Genomic DNA, 19,683 nt, shown 5'->3' with positions numbered 1-19,683 from the left:
TAAATCGCAAACCTAGTTGTCGGAGCTTGGAGAACAAGCAACACCAAACCGACGTATTAAAACAATAATCATCGAAAAGTCCAACAATAATAAGAAAAGAAACGAAATCAAAGCCTATTAAGTAGAAAAAGTATATATATACAATTTAGTAATATGAATGTTCGAATTTCATTGGTGGAAAACTCTTTAAACAAACATTCTTTTACATTCTTTCATATTGGCTTGTTTAATCTTGTATTATGTTGCCAAAAAAAAAAAAAAAAGACATTCTTTTATATTACCATATATGTAAAAGTAGTATTTAATTAGGGCATAAAGCGAAACTTCATCGTCTAGGGTTATTAATTTATTCTCATCGGATCTTCATTGGTTCTCTTAGCTTGTTGGTTGTTGTGTCGATTTCTCCACCTCCAAGTCAGTTCGTTCTTCCTTGTCTGCTTCTGCACGACGGTTATCGCGGCGGGGCTGTGTCTTACCGGCTGAGGTATAGGTGTTTTCTTATCTCTCTCTCCAAAAAGGCCTTAATTAAGTAGTCCTTGGATTTCTATGTTCCTTTTATATATTTAGGTCAAAACAGAGTTTAATGTTTTTTTTTTGGTATCTTGTGTGTGGTTTTGTAGGAAAACAAATTAAAATGACAAGTTCGACGCAGAATGATTTGCAAAAAAAGCCAAGTAAAGCTCTTGTCAAGAAGATGGCACGTTTCTTTGCCAAAAACGGGATGAAGTACGAGAAGAGGCTTGCGAACTTCAATCTTAATGATGCAAGCCTCAACTTTCTGAGGAGCTCAGAAGATCCCTTTCATGGATATTACAAGCAGAAGCTTAGTGAATACCTTGCTCAGATTCAAGAAACTGGAACTATTGTTGATGATTCTGGTGATGATGATGATGTAGCAACGAATACCCAAGTCGTTGTTGAGCCACCTCCCGGTATCACCAGAAACAAAATCGAGTCGACGGCGCGTTACGTTTCCAAAATGGGTTCGTTCGTTGAGAGCATGATGATGCAATCTTACGTAAAGAATGCAAGTTACAGCTTTCTGTGGATGTCTGATCCCTTTCACTCGTTTTACAAGCAGAAGCTTGCACCGTTCTCCGAATCAACAAGACGGAGCTAATCCGTATGATGCTGCTGCTGGTGCTGCTGCTTACCAGCGTATGCTTACCGATCAATCTCACCGCCGTCTTGCTCACCCTGAACCCACTGATCTGCCAATTAGTATAGAGTTTAGTCTCCCTAAGGGGATGAATGGCAATGAGTTTAGAACTATGAAGCTCACAGCGCAGTTTGGCGCTTGGTATGGTAACGATTTCTGGCTGGGGTTCAAGAACAGAGCTGGGTTTGAGTTTACGAACCCAACTCATAGCAGGTTCCCACGTTTCAGTCGTTTTGTTCTCGAGTATTCGAAAGTATTCATTCCCCCAAGGGTTTGAAAGAAAAGGTGAGCAAGAATGACGTTTATTTGGCGGCCATTCATGATGGCTTTTTTTTTTTTTGAATGTAATGTTAAATTATATTCAAGAAAAAATAGCGTTTTTACAACTAGTGCATCAGTTGCTTGAACAAACTTAAAAGTTTAAATTAGAATTAGATAGAAAACAGTCTCAGATTCTAGTGTGGAACCAAGCCTGAAGCCCATTGTCGAACCGCCTATCTCCTTGTCGTTGAATAGCCAAACTTGACGATCAATCCACTTGATTAACTGCTCAGGGGTTGTCGGGTGCTGACCATGCCGTCGTCCATTCCTTTCCCGCCAGATGGTGTATACCACAAGCTGAAAGGTGTAGCGCATGAAAAACTTTTCCAGCCGATCTTGGTGAGTAGCTGCTAAGATGGTGAGAAGTTGGTGCCAGTCGGTTGTGTATCGTGTACGGAACACCCCCTTAGCCGTTGCTTCCCACACTTCTGAAGTAAAACTACAGGCAAAAAACAGATGCGACCTGGTTTCAAGACTTTGTTGACAAAGCACACAGGTTCCCGTAGCTCCAATATTCCACCGCAACATTCGTTCCCCAGTCGCCAGCTTATCATGAACTGCTAACCAGGTACAAAAAGTATACTTCAGAGTAGCATGAGGAAACCAAACCGCATGGTACCAGGAAACCTCTGCAGAAGTGCGACGAATATGATTCCAAGTGTCTGCCGTTGAAAAATCCTCTTTAAAGTTACCAGCCTTCCCTTTCCACAGGAACAAATCAGCCTCCTCTGTTCTGTGTTGGTACTGAGAGCGTAAAACATCCTCAATGGCGTGGAGGTATGAGCGGCGAGGTCTCCGCCTGCGCCGAGCAGACCATGCCTCTGCTACTGTCATTGAGCGTCCAATCCCCAATTCTACCACTCCCCTATCTCCTGCCACGTCTGCTAACCGGCCTAAAGACGACCAAGAATCAAACCAAAAAGAGGTCGACTGCCCATTCCCCACCTCCACCTTACATAAATTAGTAGCCAACGCTCGATATTTCAGGATCTTCCTCCAAATCCAAGAACCCACTCCTTTGTTCTCCTTTACCGACCATAACGATCTCCCCTTTAATAGATAACGATCCACCCATTGTACCCATAAGGAGTTTCCACGAGAGAGTATCCGCCAAACCAACTTAAGGCAACACACATCATTTGCCTCCTTTAAACTACGAAGACCAAGCCCTCCCTCCCGTCGTGGCGTACACACCACCTCCCACGGTAACTTAGATTTTTTAGGATTTAAATCAGCCTCGGACCAGTGATAAGCAGAACAAAGCTTTTCCACTTCTCGAAGACAAGCTCTAGGTAGTCGAAAGGCGCTTAACCAAAATTTACGGACACTCCATAAAACCGAACTGACCAGATTAAACCGGCCTGCAAATGATAGGTATCGAGACGTCCAAGAGCCAATACGCTTTTGTATCTGTTCGAGGAGAGGGGTGTAATCAGCAGTAGTAAAGCCTTTAGTGAGCAGAGGCAAACCCAAATATCTAACAGGAAGCTCTCCCACCACAAAATCGAAATGATTTTCTATCAACAGACGGTCCGCAACAGCCACACCCGCAAGATACACTGTCGATTTTTCCAGACTTATCTTCAGACCCGAAAACTTAGCAAACTGAGCAAATACGGATACAATCCCCTCAATAGATCTTGGTTTCCCATCAGATAGTACCATCAGATCATCAGCAAAGCTTAAATGTGTCAGATGAAGAGCCTAACACCGCGGATGGTATCCAAATCGACCTTCACCAACTGCTGAATCTAACAGCTTTGACAAAACGTCCATACAAATAACAAACAGATAGGGAGATAGAGAACAACCTTGCCATAGTCCCCCATGATGGCTTTTTCCATCTTATTCAGTCTGATGATCTCCAAGAGATGGAATGGCGCTTTGGAAAGGTCAAGTCTATGATTGCTTGGCATGCTTCTCTCGACCAAGATTTTGATTTTTCTAATTACAACAAGGAAAAGCAAGAGCAGCTGAGACAAAAGAGACAAAAGTTTGACAAGCCTGCAGGCCTTGTTCTAGAAGACCAGTTTCTTACTCAACACCCTGTAGTGTTTTCTTCTTCTTGCTCTTTACATGTCTTCTTTTTCCCTTTCTTAACGTCTGAAGTTATTAGTGTCTAATAGTTGTACATTTATTTTTGCAGGGTTGGTGTACAATCATGGTTAAACTTGCCGATATCAATGGTTGTAACCTAGTTGTTATTGAGAAAACAATGCAGTCTTTATCTGAAAGCGTGGCGAGTTTCAAGGAGAAAATAGCTGAGGAGGTCCGAATCCCACCAGAGAAACAGATGTTATTCAGTAAAGCCAGAATGTTACTGGAGAACAACAGGTCACTTGCACATTACAATGTGGGAGCAGGAGAAACCCTAACTCTGTCCTTGTGTTCGTGTGGGTTCTATAAGAACAAGCCTTGTACTGGTGGCCCTTGTCGATGCTGGGATATGCTCGCCGAAGCATTAGTGGAGAGGGAGGCATATGCTCGCCAGCAATTACATTTAGAGCCTCTTAATTCTAGTTTAATTTGATGTTTTGGCTCTGTAAAATACGTCTTTACTTAATTATGTGTGATACTTAGAGTTTAGCTTCTCTCCTCTATGTAATAATAAGCTACTTAACTAAATTATCTCGATTCTCGACTTTGATTGGTTTCTCTTTTATATTCTATGCAACTACTACGATCAAGGTTTTAACAATTTGAGAAGACTCGGCAAGTTTAAGTTAGCTGTCGATAACTTACCAAATCTAGTTTAGTTCACCATCTTGATTCACTGTGAAGCATAAATGAAGGATAAAACTATGGTTGAGCAATGTTATGCAAAGACCGAGGACGGAAGAAGTTGATGAACACATTAAAGATTGTATTAAAAGGGCTTCTGTTTCTCAGAACGAACTCGGAATCTACGAAAATTGGAACAATCAGTTTCGTAGCTTAAAGCCTCTAAGACTGAGATAGAAGGTGAGTTATACAAACAACTATTTATCTTTGTGCTAAGGCGCTTTTGTTTTTCTGGAATATACATTTGCGTTTATCTATCACACAAGTTAATAAGATATACAACAATGCCACTATACAAATACAAGAGTTTTACAGTACCTATTTATACCCAGGAGTCCCCAGTCTCTAGTTACTTTTTTGTTCCTTCCGTATTGTTCCTGTCCAAGAATTAAAAGAGAAACCTTAAACCGACCAACAAAAGCAAAAAATCAGGGTTCTATATGAAGCTTATATGAAACTTATACAAATGTGCGCTTATATGAAACTTACCTATACATGTTTGCTTTGTTTTTTCTTTTCCATTTAAAAATTTAGCAATATCACTAAACCTTCTGCACTGTGCTTATATGATTTGCCCGTTTAAGGAGACTTCTGTACTCGAGACTCCTGGACCATTCATCAATCTCACGTGCACGGAGAACTGGTAGTGGATGTGACAGTTGACTAGTCTGAGCATTTCTGTAGAAAGGAAAATATGTAAACAAACAAGAAGTGAATCAAATTTTTCGCAATCACTTTTGTACATAGTTTTAATTATCTCTCACCTTATGTACCATCCCAAGGGGCTAGAAGAAGCTTTGTCATATGAACGGGCTTGTTCTAGAAATGCGTCCACATTTAGCTGATCAGCGATTGATGGACATCCTCCAGCTAACTTCATCAGAACGGATACAACAACCTCTTGGATGTGCCATGAGAGAGATTATAAGAAACATCACTAAGTATTTTACGTATAACTTGAAACATTCATATTTGTTTTCTTCTTTGGTTTTTTAGAATTGGTACCTTTGGATCTTGGGCGACAAGAAGTGCTGCACGATCACAAGTCAGCTCTGCTGAACGAAGCCAACGAAGTAACTGCTCTTCCAAGGTTCGAGCTATCATTTGCCCAAAAGCTACAAACAAGAGAATTCAACTAAGCAACCATAACGTTCTTAACAAACATGCCTGCTGCAAACTGAAATATCTGTGAGTTCCTTTTACTCGGTTAACATAGTTGCAAATGGAGAAGAGTTGCGTTACCACCTACCAGGAACTGTATAAGCCCCAAGAGTAAGAATATTTGCAAATGTGAGCCACACGCCGTGATCGCATTTCAGATGGCCTAGTTCATGAGCCAAGACAGCCTAGTTTTAAAAGTAAAACTGTTAGATTTTTGGTAAAATTAACTGATAATGTGACACTAAAGCTCTGTTTTGTCAATATTTAGTGTCTACGGTTAGGTTCAAAACTGTGGTTCCCAATCAAAAAAGCATAGAATTTGTAAACAAGAAAAAGAGTAGGAACCTGTAGCTCCTCGCGTGTCAGAAGCTCGATCAAGCTGGTATGGACGACAATAAACGGCTTCTTACCACTAATTGCCAGTGTATACGCGTTAGGAACAGGACTCTGTCGGACATAGAGATCAGGAGCCTCTATGTTCAAAATCTCAGCAGCCTCGACCAACAAACCGTGAAGATCAGAGAGCTGAGACATCAAACATTATGTCTCAGAACTTATGATACACGAATATATAATAACGTCACAAGACACTGGTCCACACACAACCTACTAACCTGATTCTTGGAAACAAGAACAGAAGTCCCAATGTTCTCAAGAAGCATAATCTGTTCAGTCATTGATCCTACAACATTCCCAGAGTCAAATAAAATCAAATATTATCTCATCATCAAACACTTTTATGACAAGTAAACAAGAAAGAAAGAGCCACTTGTGAAAAAATATAAACTTCACCTAAAAGAGCTTTGCCAAACTCGTTCAACCCAGGTATAGCCCTTAGTAACAACGTGTTCTGCAAAACAAAGGACACACAAGAGATTCGTATCACATCATCAAAGATTGATATCAACGAACGAATCACAATTCTAAAGTTTCCAATTTTAAAGAAAGGACCTGCTTATCGAGAGGATGCCTGAAATCATCAGCATCGAGATCTTTGAACAAGAGAGGAGGCACAGCTCTGCAAACCGGAACCCTAACCCTAAATCTTCCAACTTTCACCGCACGGGAACCAGTAAAGCTCACTGAACGGCGACCAGAGCTAAATCCCACCTTCTTGGATGGTCTATATCCCAAACGACGAGACAATTCGCCGCTCTGGTTGTTACAAAGGAACAAGACCGGAGCTGAGACTGAAACCGCCATGAGAGAAAGAGAGGTGCGTAAGTTAGCAGTTTGGGGGTGCTATTCTACGCCGGTGAGGAAGATAGGAATAGTAATTATATTTTTGTTGGGTCTCTCTAATATACGAAGAGAGTTTGCTGTCCACAACCGTAGTTTAATGGCTGCGCATTTGACGCGCCTTCGTTGACCGTAACCTTTTTTCAGTTTTTCTCATACGGCGTCACTTTGTTTTTACGTTTTTCACTCCTGGGCCCTAATTTAATGGGCTTTCATTTAACGCTTCAACTGTTAGTTAAAATATACGTATAGTATGTCTAAAATTTAAATTTGCATAAAATTCTCGAAAACTGAAGGACCATTGGGGTCAGGCAGTTTGTTTACGAGCTTTTGTTTTTTTTTTTTTTTTTTTTGTCGTCTCGTATTATTGATAATCTATGTTTGTTGTATGCTTGTGTTTGATTAGCATATTTTATCAATTCATTAGTTTGATGAGCTTTTATTCTTTATTTCTTTTTGGGATTGAATGAATAATGGTAACAATTATGTTTGCAAAAAAAAAAAAGGGTTTATGACCAACCAATCAAGGTTGAGAAATTGAAATAAAATTAATTTGGCATAATTAAAGAAACAATATAAAATTATAAACATGTTAATATATGAATCCCAAATCATTCAAAGATTAAAATATAATTAAAACAATCTAAAAATACAATAAATTTTAAAATACAGTATTAGAAAAAGATGACTTATATATTAATCTTTTTTTTGTCAACATAATAATCTTACATATTTCCAACTGAAAAAGAAGTAAGTAGTAGAAAATTTTGGTTTAAGAAAATAAGAAAAATTTACCTTCCCATTAAAATATATTCTCAATTAAACAAAGTTGAAAGCAATGTTTTTAAATAAATTATTTAAATATGAGACGATCTTTGATTATATAGAAGTGAGTACAAAATTTAGAATTAATAATTAAAAGTATATTTTCCTTAATCCTTTTTCTATTTTTTTAATAATTAATCACTTAAAATTAAAAATAAGTAAATAATATTATAATTTCAAATTTTATGAAATATATATATATATAATCTCCTTATAATTATTTTTAAAAACTTTGTTTTTTTCTAAATTCTGAAATGTTTTATAATTATCTTTTTACATTATTAATATTTTTTAAAACAAAATATTTTTTTTGTTGTAATCAAATTCTTCATATTAAATATTTACACGTGTCAAAATCTCAAATTGATAATTTGACACATGTCAAAATCTTGTTAATGACTAACTTTCAAAACTCAACTTTATATAATAAGATCTATATATATATTAAATAAAAAATGTAACGGTTGGTAAAAATGGTGAATTGAAAAAGAAAGTGAATAGAGATAAATGAGCTAGTGGTACAAATGTCGATCTCCTCTTCCATTTTTTCAATTATTATTACACTGGTTAATTATATATTTATATGCATGTTCTGCTTGCCAAAAGTGGCAAAGCCCTAATTAATGAAGATGACTTGTGAACCAAGCTAACATTAAAAATGTCAAATATCTTACTAGTTGAAATTTGGTATCTTCAATAAGGTCGTAAATTTTGGACTAGAACTGTATAAACTGTAAAATGAGATTATCAGATTTTATCAATCCATTAGTTACTCAATTGCATCTGGACATTTTGTGCATCTTATCATGAAAAATGATCCAAGAACACGCATTTGAATTGAAACCACTCTTCGACTCTTTTTATATATATTAAATTAAAACTACATGCATCAAAGATACAAATTTATTCACGACAGAACGGAAGCAACTAAGACTTAAAAGGGAACAAAGTCCCATAGAACATGAAGCAAAACACATTTATTGGAAACACTAGACACGTACCATAAGTTCAAACACACACATCCCAAGCTTTAGTTTTTTTAATTAGGAGGAAGCACTCCAAATTGCTCCAGTGGAGAACGGACTCAGTGATTGGAGAAGTTCGTCTTCAAATATTGGGCCCACCATACATGGCGTTAAGATATCGGAATCCGAGAAGAAGACGATATCGAGTAACGTAGTCCGTTCTGCACTCGACTGCACTTGAGCAATTTGGAGTGCTTCCTCCTAATTAAAAAAACTAAAGCTGATGTGGAGAAGTTCGTCTCAGATATTGCTCTCATGTTTATAAATCCTTACAAAAAAAGGGTCCCAAAAAAAATATTTTAGAAAAATCTGAAGATATTTTAGAAAAATCAAGTGGGCCACCATGGAGTCAACATATTCTTGAAGTTGAAATTTGAAATTACTTTCATATCACATGGCTTTCGTGTAGTATATATAGTACTGGGTACAAGATCTTTTTTTTTCTCCTTAATTTTATTTTAAAACACTTAAATTAATATGGATGTATAGCTACAACTACAAGTAATAAGATGGATTTAACGTTGTTTCTTGCAAGTGAGCGATCTTTAGAAGGCATGTAGATTCTTATATTACTATAAAAAAACATGGAATTGCCGACTACAAAAACAGTCACTAAACAGTCGCAAATACTTAGTAACGACTGTTTGACGATTGAAAACTGTAGTCGCTAAACAGAGCGTCGTTAAAATAATCAGTCGCTAAATCGTCGGCAAATAGCTACGAATTGGCGACTGATAGTTTTGGTCGTTGTTCCCTCGCGAAATAGTCACTAAAATGGCGACTGAGTTGGAACGCCTTAGTGACTGATTTGGTTACTCATTTGCGACTGTTTTGGTTACTGATCCGTGTACGTTTTCGTGACTGTTTTACGACTGTTTAATTATCGATTTATCAGGTTTTTTTCTTCTAAATCCGGTCAAATTGAATTATTTGATTTTGTAATACCAAAACAGATTATGAAAACTATAACTAAAACTTAACAAACATGAAATTAAACAAAGAAGTCTCAACATACATAAGTTCTAAAATAAACATCCAAACACAAATTCCAAATGTTTAAGTACAAACATTACAAATGTTAAGGTCATGAGGGAAGGAGGGATAGTGAAGGAACCACCTAACTTTGAACATCAGTAGGGTCAGGGTTATTCGTTTCAGACTCGAGGAAGGCAACATATTTTGGGTTAGTCTTGAGGAAGCTCACCAAGCGTTTGATCTATGCTTGTTGCTCAATTGCAACCCGAGAAGCCTCAGCTTCACGCTCTGCTTGTAGAGCTGCTTGTTGCTCTATTTTGCGGTTAGCTTCTTCAAGCTGTTGTTGCAGGCTTTTGAAAGAAGAAGAGCTTCCAGGGAACTTCCGCTTGCCGTTGATGAAACTCCCTAGGCTTCCAACTCCAAAGTATGTTCCTCTATCGCTGATGAAAGTAGACTGCATAACAAAACAGAGAAAAAGTTAACATCATTACTTACCAATGAAAAACTTAATAGCATATTAGAAAGAGGCAACATTACCTGAAGAAAGAGCTCATCATCCTCCTCGTGAGATAGCTCCGATCGACGTGATGTACCATCAGAAGAATCGTCATTGTCCAGAGCAGCCAACTTAGCTTCCCTTTTTTTCTTATATGCCTCATGAACTGCTTGCGCCTTCTTATCAACAAAAGTCCCATCTTTTTTGGTATGAGTCCTGACGATAACTTCAGGAATAGTTGGTGGTCTTCCCAATTCAACTTCCTGAAAAGTTAGACAATGAAAAGGTTAGATAATGAACCATCTGATGTAACTTATTAAACATTGAAAAGGATAAGTCACCATCTCTTGTTCGATTTGTAAGTAAGACTTTGGCCCTGATACATGCTTGTGAGGGCCAAGACCATTACGGTCAGACATTCTAGCTGCTGAAGTGGTTGCACTCTTTGCCATGGCTTCTTCTGTGTTCCAATAGTCACACATTTCTTTCCAAAGAGTTTTCTCAATCCAACTCGGTTTTGCTTGATCTCGCTGAGCTGCTGCCTTGGAAACCATGTTTTTCATACGGTTTTTACAAGTGGTATAGAACTTTTCTTCAACCACACCGGTTAGTGAGGGATCCCAGGTGTGTGTTTTCTACAAAAGAAGACTAGTGTTAGTGATCAACCATTCCAAAAAAAAAAAATATAAATAAAGAAATCAAATTGAAAGGAGTAGAAGTTTACCGCGAATTCCAAGAAGTATCTTTCTCTTCTTTGATTAGGAACACAACTCCAACTGTAATATGACCCATCAAACTTGTTTGTAAACACTTTAGTAATTTTTCGGGTAATCTGACCCTTGTCCTTACCAAACCTTAAAACACAAACAAATCGAAAGTTAAATTATAATCAACAACAAACCTACTAATCTAATCAACAACTAATCGACAACAACAACAAACCTACTAATCCAATCAACAAACCTACTAATCTAATGAAACAAACCTACTAAAACAATCCTTTCAATTCTAATCATTCTAATCACTCTAATCAATCTAATCTACACAAACAATCCTTACCAAGTAGTTCCACGCTCTAATGTGGGAGAGAGGACAGTGGTGTACAACTCACGGCCTAGCTCGACGAGAATGGCATGTAAAGAAGCGAGTATATCAGCTGGGAGATGTGAGTCCCTTAAACCATCATCATCAGAATCAGCTTGGTCTTCTTCTTCCTGATGCGAGTTATGCGCTTGAGAACTGTGGTGCGATCCAGAGCCAGCTCGAGGTTGAGAAGACGGTGGACGATGATTTGAGACCTGAGGAGACTGTCGAGGTAGAGTCGAGACCTGAGGAGACTGTCGAGGATGATTCGTGGCTAAAGGTTGAGGAGATTGTCGAAGTGGACTCGAGAATTCTGGTGGATCCGTCGGAGAGGCGAGAGGTTGAGGAAAAGGACGCCTGATTGGAGTTTCGCCGGAAGGGGATGCTCCTGGAAAGCTCCTCGAGTTCTGGAACAGGTTTGTCGGAGGTGGATAGTCTCCGTAATTTGCCATCAGTCTCGCTGCAGGCTGGAGGATTGAGACAGGAATTCCCTGAGAATCAGTGTCTGGGTCTCGCTGGTTCGTCGGCGTAATGGCATACTGGCTGGGAAGATTCGCGGGTCTTTGATTCGCCGGTTGAGAGGTTCCAGTGGTCGGATTTGAGGAGTTTCTTCTTCCTCCTCCTCTTTTCTTTACTCCGGCCATCAACAACAAAAGAGAAACAAGAACGGGAACAACGATTTAGGGTTCTCGATTGAGAGCAATTGAGATCTAGGGTTTTCTCGGGGAAGAAGAGAAATGAGAGATCTAGGGTTTTCTCGAGATGAAGATGAGATCGATTTGGTTTTGGGCCGTTTTCTTACGGACCAAATTTGGTTTAAGGCCCAAATTAAATAAATCAGTCGCTAAATAGTAGCTGCTTAGTCGCAACGGTTGGCGACTGAAAAATCGGTCGCCAAATTAGTCACACATTGGCAACTAAAATGCGACATTTTACATTAGTATCGAATTAGTGTCTATTTGGCAACTGTTTTATTTGTGTAGTTATTGAGTAGCAAAACAATCGCAATTCAGTCGCTAAATTTAGCGACTGTATTTTAAGTTGCAAATTGCAGTCGACAATTCCATGTTTTAATGTAGTGTATGTGACTTATGCTACTACTTTTATTGGTTGATTGATTCATGACTCTTGTCTTGATGATAACTTGAGTATTGTTCCATATTTTGAAGAAGTAAAAGACAAATAATTTGTTTCTTTAAATAAATACTCGTTCTTCTTATCATCATACCGACATTAATTATCACTTTCAGTGAGTACAAAAATAGATGTACTGCTCTTGTAACTTTGCAGCCTCAGGCACTAAGATCCGAAAACAATATGCTATATCATCTTCTTCTACAACCGACAAGTCGGCTTGTTGTAGTTACGTTTAAGTGTATAATCGCTCAATGGCATGTAGGCGATTTGTATTTGTAACTTCTAACAAATATGAAGATGCATATATATATATGGATTTGGATTGGTACACTGAAATAATATTTAATGTCTCCGTAGACACATAGTTGTTGTGACTTGTGTCAAGTAAGACGGAGACATCGAGGATCAGTTTGGATTAATACGCGAAAAATTTCTTATACTCTTTTCATGTCTCAGTATTATTAACAAATATTTTAACGGAGTATCTTAGATTAGGGGAATATTTTAAGTGTCGGTTATGAGTGGATCTTGGACTCTTGGAGTGACTTGATATTTTATTTGTATGTGGAATTACTATATAATAATATTATGGAGAGACGACACACGAAAGTTAACGTCCAGGCCATCATAGTTTGTGTGCTAGTCAACATAATCAAGTAAGTAATCATCAACAATGTTAGCTTACCCGGCCGTGACTAAATATCAGATGAATTAAACTGATCAAGAATCCAAGAGACAAAAATCACTAAAACAGGAAAATCAAAAAGCAGCTATATATATATATCAAAATCATCAGCTAATTTTATTCAAAGCACATACTAATTAAACAGTAAAAATGAAAACCTTCAAGAAGTAAACACACCACACTCCTTGTAGGTTTCATAAGCAGCACAGTGCTGAATATATTAGTGAAATCAGGCCTTGACGGTGTCTCCTGCGACACCACCATTATTAGCCTTTGATTGCTTCTCCTTGTAGTTATTGACTGCGGATTTGATTGTGTCTTCTGCAAACATACTGCAATGTAGCTGGACGGGTGGCAACCGAAGATGCTTAGCGATTTGCCTGACAAACATTTTACAGCAAGTGGGTGAGAGAGTTCCAAAAACATTGACTCTCGTCCATCAAAATTCTTTCACCTTAAAGGCATTCAACCTACCTAACCAATCATATCACTAGCTAGACCTGGGATATTATTGAGAGTTCCAACACAATAATGACTCATCCATTTGTTGGGTATGTTTCATGAAGTGGGCTTTTTAGGAATGGGCTTCAGTACCCATTAAACTCTTCTTCTCTAAACGTGCAATTCAAAAACTGTCGATGACGGTTTCCTCTCCGAGATTGGTAACGGACAGAGAGATGACTGAAATCTCGGAGGGGAAGTTTGATTTTGTGGTATAAATACATGAGCCCAGCCTTCTATTTCAGTATGGAAAAGAACTTCTTCTCTTTTCTATTTTTTCTTCGTCTTCTCTTCTTCTAATTTCTGATTTTGAATTTGAGAGTTTCATCTCTTTTGAATTGAGTGCACAGTTCAATTGAGAGTAGAGTAAACCCTGGAGTGAGCCGTCTTGGTTATCTTGCACCGAGATTAGGCGGTTTTTCACTCAAGTGCAGTAGATTCTCTACGGCTCTGCAACTTAAGCTTCTTTGTTCTTTCTCATTTGTTCTAAGTCTGGTTCTGTTACCAACAATCTTGAGCGAAAAATATATCTTTGTTGGTTCTATCACGATTCAGAATGCCAAAGAACTCTGCAGTGCCAGATCTGTCAAAGCTTCAACCTTTGGTTGGTTCCAATTACCGTCAATGGTCGGAGGAACTCATGTTCTTTTTCCAAGAGGTTGGCTTAGACAACGTTCTCGTTGAAGACATGTCCGAGTCTTCTACTCAAGCAGACTTGACCCAATCAAGTAAGCCAAAACCTGAAGGCTCCTTTGAAGATCACAGTCGCTCTTATCGTGGCCACATCATCAGACACCTTTCGGAGAAGTTGTTTGATATATATGTCAATTATGACTCGGCAAAGGAGATTTGGAACAACTTGAAGAAAAGATACGGGGCTGAAGATGAAGGCAAGAAACAATATGTCACTTCAAAATGGACCTCCTTTCAGATGAAGGATGATCTCCCTGTTCTCGATCAACTCCATGAGTATGAAGCCATTGTATCCAAGATTCAGGCTGAAGGCATACCAATCGATGAGAAACTGGCTGCTTTAGTGCTCATTGACAAATTGTCTCCATCATGGAATGGCTATCGATCTAAGCTGAAGCATGAGAAAAAGAAGATGTCGCTTGATGAATTGATTGCTAACATAATGATTGAGGATGCCAACAGAAATTACTTAGGTAAAAACACCGTCTCTCGTACTATTCCTGATAATGCTAATGTGGTGGAAACTTCTGGTGGTGCTAAGAACAGGTTCAAATTTAACAAAAACCAAGGGAAAAACAATGGTGTTGCCTTTAACCCATCTGTTGAATTCAAGAAGAAACTTAAATGATGGAATTGCAATAAGCCAGGACACAAAAAGCATGACTGTCGTCTGCCTCCTCAGCCAAAGGAACCCAACAAAGCTCACCTAACTGAAGATCTAATTGCTGTAACCACTGAGGTAAATGCTGCATTTGATGTGGTGGAATGGATCATTGATTCAGGTTCCACACGCCACATCTGCAGCCAAAAGACTCTTTAAAACTCTTGATGAATCTCATGGTGATAGTGTGTACTTAGGTGATGCTAGTGCTTTGCAAGTTGCTGGAGTTGGTGAAGTTTCTTTGAAATTATCTTCTGGAAGAATTTTAACTTTGACTAAGGTCTTGTTTGTCCCAAACATGCGTAGGAATTTAATTTCTAGTGCTTTGATGATGAATGTTGGGTTTAAGCAAACATATGAGGCTGGAAAATTAGTGATAACTAAGAATGGGGGGTATGTGGGAAAAGCCTTTTGTAAGGGAAATCTCTTTGTTCTTGAAATAATGAATGAAAGTGCTAGTGCTTCTGCTTACTTTGTGAGTGCTTTGGATACTTGGCATGGTAGATTAGGTCACTTAAATGTGAATTCAATCAAACGTTTAAAGCATGCTAATTTGATTCCTGATAACTTAGAAAAGGATATCTCAAAATGTGAAATTTGTGTGGAAGCTAAGCATGCTAGAAAGCCTTTTTCATATCCTGTTAATCGAAAATCTGAATTGCTTGAACTTATTCATTCTGATTTGGCTGATTTTAAAAGTACCACTAGTAGAGGTGGCAAGCATTATTACATTACATTTGTCAATGATTTTTCTAGATATACAAGAGTTTATTTATTAAGATCAAAGGATGAGGCATGTAAAATGTTTATGCAATATAAAGCTGAAGTTGAAAATCAATTAGATAGAAAAATTAAGAGGTTAAGATCAGATAGAGGTGGAGAATATGAATCTGAAATTTTAAAGTCTTTGTGTTTAAAAGAAGGTATTATTCATGAAAGAACTGCACCTTATTCTCCTCAGCAAAATGGTATTGTTGAAAGGAAAAATAGAACTTTGAAAGATATGATGAATGCTATGCTTATTAGTTCTGGATTACCTGATCAAATGTGGGGGGAAGCTATTTTATCCGCATGTTATATTTTGAATAAAGTGCCTCATAAAGGAATTTCTGTTACACCTTATGAACTTTGGAAAGGACATTCTCCTAATTTGGGTTATTTGAAAGTGTGGGGGTGTCTTGTTAAAGTTGGGTTGCCTGCTTTTAAAAGAAATGTCGTTGGTCCTAAGACTGTTGATGTTGTGCTTGTTGGCTATGCTTTGAATAGTGTTGCTTATCGTTGTTTGACTTTTAAGCATGATTCTTTGCAATTTGATAGCATGATTGAGTCTAGAGATGTTGAATTCTTTGAGAATGTGTTTCCTTTTAAAAGAAACTTAGATTCTGCTTCTTCAAGTCATTCAGCTAATAGAGTTTCTGCTTCTTCTAGTAGTTATAAAAGAATTTCTGTTGATGTTGAAGAACTAGAAGAAGTAAAAGAATGAGAACTGAAACTGATTTTGGTCCAGATTTTATTACTTCTTTTCTAGCTGAATATGATGAGATTAGCGAAGAATTTGTGTTTGCTTTCTTAATAGAAGAAGATCCAAAAACGTTATTTGAAGCTATGAAATCTGTGGATGCTATTTTTTGGAAAGAAGCAGTTAATAATGAATTTGATTCTATAATGACTAACCATACTTGGGAGATTGTTGATTTGCCTAGTGGGTGTAAAGCTATCAGGTGCAAGTGGATTTTAAAGAAAAAATTCAAGGCTGATGTCTCCATTGACAAATTCAAGGCGAGGTTGGTGGCTCAAGGATTTTCGCAAAAACAGGGAGTTGACTATTTTGACACTTATGCTCGTGTTACTAAAATTGCTTCCATTTGCATGTTGATAGTTGTTGCATCGTTTCATAAATTAGTTGTGCATCAAATGGATGTGAAAACTGCATTTTTAAATGGTGATTTGCATGAAAAAATTTATATGATGCAACCTGAGGGATTTATTATAGAAGGTCAAGAAAATAAAGTATGTAAATTGGTTAAGTCTCTTTATGGGCTTAAGCAAGCTCCTAAGCAATGGTTTGAAAATTTTAGTAACACTTTGCTAGAAAATGGTTTTGTTTCAAATGAAGGTGATACTTGTGTGTTTTCTAAAATGCATGAACATGGATATGTCATTATATGTTTATATGTAGATGACATGCTTATACTTGGTACATCTCTTGAAATTGTGTGTGAAACAAAAGTTTTCTTAAGTTCTAAGTTTGATATGAAGGATTTAGGAGAGGCTGATGTCATTCTTGGAATAAGAGTTGTAAAAACTGATTCTGGATTTTCTTTGAATCAGTCTCATTATATTGAAAAGATTCTCAAGAAATTCGGTTATTGGAATGATGAACCTTGTGCTAAAACTCCTTATGATTCATCGTTATTTTTGTGTAAGAATAGAGGAGAAAGTGTGAATCAGTCAAAATATGCTAAGGTTATAGGCAGTGTAATGTACTTGATGAATTGCACAAGACCTGATATTGCTTATGCTGTGAGTAGATTGAGTAGATATACTCATAATCATGGTTCTAATCATTGGTTAGCACTTAATCGTTTAATGCAATATCTTAAGGGGACTATTGATTGGAATTTGTGTTATTCTGGTTCTTCTTGTGTTCTTGAAGCTTATTGTGATGCTAGTTGGGTTTCAGATAATGATGAAGTAAATTATACTAGTGGCTTTGTATTTACTTTGGGTGGAGGAGGTATAGCTTAGAAATCTACAAAACAAACTTATATAGCTCGGTCTACTATGGAATCTGAACTGATTGCTCTTGAATTGGCAGGTCAAGAAGCTGAGTGGTTAAGAAACCTGCTGGCTGACTTTCCAATGATGGGAAGACCTTGTCCTTCCGTGTCCATGAGATGTGATTGTAAAGCTGCGATTGCTATAGCAATGAACAAGCTATATAATGGAAAGAAACGGCATATACGTATGAGACATAAGATGATACAAAGCTTGATTGAAGCTGGTGTGATATCACTGGAGTTTGTGAGGACAGAGAAGAATCTAGCTGATCCTCTTACGAAAGGCTTGTGTGGACCTATGGTTCTGGACACAGCAAAAGAAATGGGACTTAAGCCTCTTTCAGGTTAGTTCATTCTGGATACCAAACCAAGAATTCTGTTCAATTTTGATTTCTTGGTTCAAATTGGTCAAACGAAGGAATGATCTTAATCTGATGTTAGATAAGCTTCCAGGTTGTTGTTGGTTGGAAGGTTGAGACATATGGTCTCTTAATGATCTTATTCCTGTATGGGGGTGTGAGACAACACACACTTGATAAGTCACCTAAGTAAGTGTTAAGGTATAGGCTGCCTAACTAGATGAGTTGTTGGCTAACTCACTAGAACACTTATGATGCAGGTTTGTGTAATAGGCCCGAGAATAATTTGTATTTGATTTGTGAAACTCTCAAACATTTTCTACTTTTTCTTTTTGTTGATTCAAGTCCTAAGGACATCAACGTTTTATTTCAATTTTGAAACATGTGGGGGATTGTTGGGTATGTTTCATGAAGTGGGCTTTTTAGGAATGGGCTTCAGTACCCATTAAACTCTTCTTCTCCAAAAGTGCAAGTCAAAAACTGTCGATGACGGTTTTCTCTCCGAGATTGGTAACGGACAGAGAGATGACTGAAATCTCGGAGGGGAAGTTTGATTTTGTGGTATAAATACATGAGCCCAGCCTTCTATTTCAGTATGGAAAAGAACTTCTTCTCTTTTCTATTTTTTCTTCGTCTTCTCTTTTTCTTCTAATTTCTGATTTTGAATTTGAGAGTTTCATCTCTTTTGAATTGAGTGCACAGTTCAATTGAGAGCAGAGTAAACCCTGGAGTGAGCCGTCTTGGTTATCTTGCACCGGGATTAGGCGGTTTTTCGCTCAAGTGCAGTAGATTCTCTACGCTCTGCAACTTAAGCTTCTTTGTTCTTTCTCATTTGTTCTGAGTCTGATTCTGATTCTGTTACCAACACCATTCACCTTAAAAGGCATTCATTCAATCTACCTAAAACTAATACCGAGCTGGTGGTAGTAGAACTTTGGTAGTAGAGACATGAATAGAAAAATAGTATAAATTTTAGCAGGGGACTTACGCGTTCTTGATAGTCAAAACATCCTCTATCGTTTTGCCATTGATCCATTCGGAAGCTGAAACCAAACCAACAATAAATTAAAATCGCTCAAGTCCTAATAATACTAGTACGTACTAAGGGCCTAAAAATCCCGATGCTGGTCAATAAGACGACATACCGACGGAAAAAGAGGCTCATGAGGTCTCCGTAGGAAGGAGATCCTACCAATCCAGTGCCAACGTCAGGGTCATCCCTGTTGAAGGACCCAACATTCCGAGGGTTTTCAAAGTGGTCGATTACATTCTCGTGGTACAATCGACGCCCAACCCCTCCGCCTCCTAGTGGACACGCCGTCGGACTCCTTAGCCCTAGAAAAGCCTTTTTCGCGGTTTGCCTCAGCATCATCATCATTGGATTTTTTTCGGATATTTCTTATAGCCCAGAGGACCCCCAAAAACTTTTGTGGTTCAAGTCCTAAATATAGAAAGCCCACTAAGATTACAGCTTGGCTCTGTATGAAAAAACAGAGATGGACGCTCAGATCCGCCCACCTTGTTTATGCGAGACTTGTCTTTCTACAAGTCTGATTTTGTCCCAGTCTCAAAGAGTAACCGCTGCATCTTTGCATCCGTTGCTAGATATAGTCCATTAGACCAATGGGAAGATGTTTTTGGATCCTAGAGATTTGATTTATTAGGATGGGATAAGGATAGATATTTTGGTAGATTAAAAATCAAAATATACATGATTCATGTATAACGTACTTAGGATATATGATTATGATATATATACTCATAATTCATATCTTATATAATAAAATATCTTTACATTATTA

The 19,683-nt window shown here is 37.8% G+C and overlaps 2 protein-coding genes and 1 pseudogene across 4 annotated transcripts; 1 reads left to right on the top strand and 2 right to left on the bottom strand.

The window, feature by feature from the left end:
* Nucleotides 1–634: 634 nt before the first annotated feature.
* LOC147942228 (uncharacterized) lies at nucleotides 635–4,010 on the top strand (annotated as a pseudogene).
* Nucleotides 4,011–4,446: 436 nt separating this feature from the next.
* On the bottom strand, nucleotides 4,447–6,806 carry LOC104790362 (plastoglobule-localized metallopeptidase 48, chloroplastic). Of its 2 annotated transcripts, none has more exons than XM_010516095.3 (9): nucleotides 6,374–6,806; nucleotides 6,215–6,272; nucleotides 6,037–6,104; nucleotides 5,768–5,947; nucleotides 5,511–5,607; nucleotides 5,267–5,376; nucleotides 5,026–5,159; nucleotides 4,751–4,939; nucleotides 4,447–4,638 (listed from the first exon to the last, which is right to left on the bottom strand). In XM_010516095.3, the coding sequence occupies exons 1-8, from the start codon at nucleotides 6,623–6,625 to the stop codon at nucleotides 4,804–4,806; spliced, it is 1,035 nt and encodes a 344-aa protein (XP_010514397.1). In that variant the 5' UTR covers nucleotides 6,626–6,806; the 3' UTR covers nucleotides 4,447–4,638; nucleotides 4,751–4,803. The 2 variants fall into 2 exon arrangements, with proteins under 2 accessions (XP_010514397.1, XP_010514398.1); XM_010516096.3 differs by having other exon boundaries at nucleotides 4,447–4,662; nucleotides 6,374–6,780.
* Nucleotides 6,807–12,964: 6,158 nt separating this feature from the next.
* Nucleotides 12,965–19,457, bottom strand: LOC104790360 (iron-sulfur cluster assembly protein 2-like). Of its 2 annotated transcripts, none has more exons than XM_010516093.2 (3): nucleotides 19,027–19,457; nucleotides 18,870–18,924; nucleotides 12,965–13,267 (listed from the first exon to the last, which is right to left on the bottom strand). In XM_010516093.2, the coding sequence occupies exons 1-3, from the start codon at nucleotides 19,257–19,259 to the stop codon at nucleotides 13,256–13,258; spliced, it is 300 nt and encodes a 99-aa protein (XP_010514395.1). In that variant the 5' UTR covers nucleotides 19,260–19,457; the 3' UTR covers nucleotides 12,965–13,255. The 2 variants fall into 2 exon arrangements, with proteins under 2 accessions (XP_010514395.1, XP_087311964.1); XM_087455838.1 differs by lacking the exon at nucleotides 12,965–13,267 and adding an exon at nucleotides 18,195–18,736.
* Nucleotides 19,458–19,683: the final 226 nt, after the last annotated feature.

Source organism: Camelina sativa, chromosome 6 (genome assembly GCF_030686135.1).
Source record: "Camelina sativa cultivar CO46 ecotype springtype chromosome 6, ASM3068613v1".
NCBI classification, from domain to species: Eukaryota; Viridiplantae; Streptophyta; class Magnoliopsida; order Brassicales; family Brassicaceae; genus Camelina; species Camelina sativa.
Note: the sequence above shows the minus strand (reverse complement) of the source record. Positions and strands in the feature narration are given on the sequence as shown.

Excerpts from the sequence above, each read along its gene's own strand:
- LOC104790360 (XM_087455838.1), bottom strand. The coding sequence starts at position 19,259 with ATGATGATGATGCTGAGGCAAACCGCGAAAAAGGCTTTTCTAGGGCTA. Across the intron at positions 18,925-19,026 it reads ATGAGCCTCTTTTTCCGTCG|CTTCCGAATGGATCAATGGC; the intron begins GTATGTCGTCTT and ends GTTTGGTTTCAG. Across the intron at positions 18,737-18,869 it reads GTTTTGACTATCAAGAACGC|AATCAGAATCAGACTCAGAA; the intron begins GTAAGTCCCCTG and ends TGTTGGTAACAG.
- LOC104790362 (XM_010516095.3), bottom strand. The coding sequence starts at position 6,625 with ATGGCGGTTTCAGTCTCAGCTCCGGTCTTGTTCCTTTGTAACAACCAG. Across the intron at positions 5,377-5,510 it reads TGGGGCTTATACAGTTCCTG|CTTTTGGGCAAATGATAGCT; the intron begins GTAGGTGGTAAC and ends TCTTGTTTGTAG. Across the intron at positions 5,160-5,266 it reads TTGTCGCCCAAGATCCAAAG|GTTGTTGTATCCGTTCTGAT; the intron begins GTACCAATTCTA and ends CACATCCAAGAG.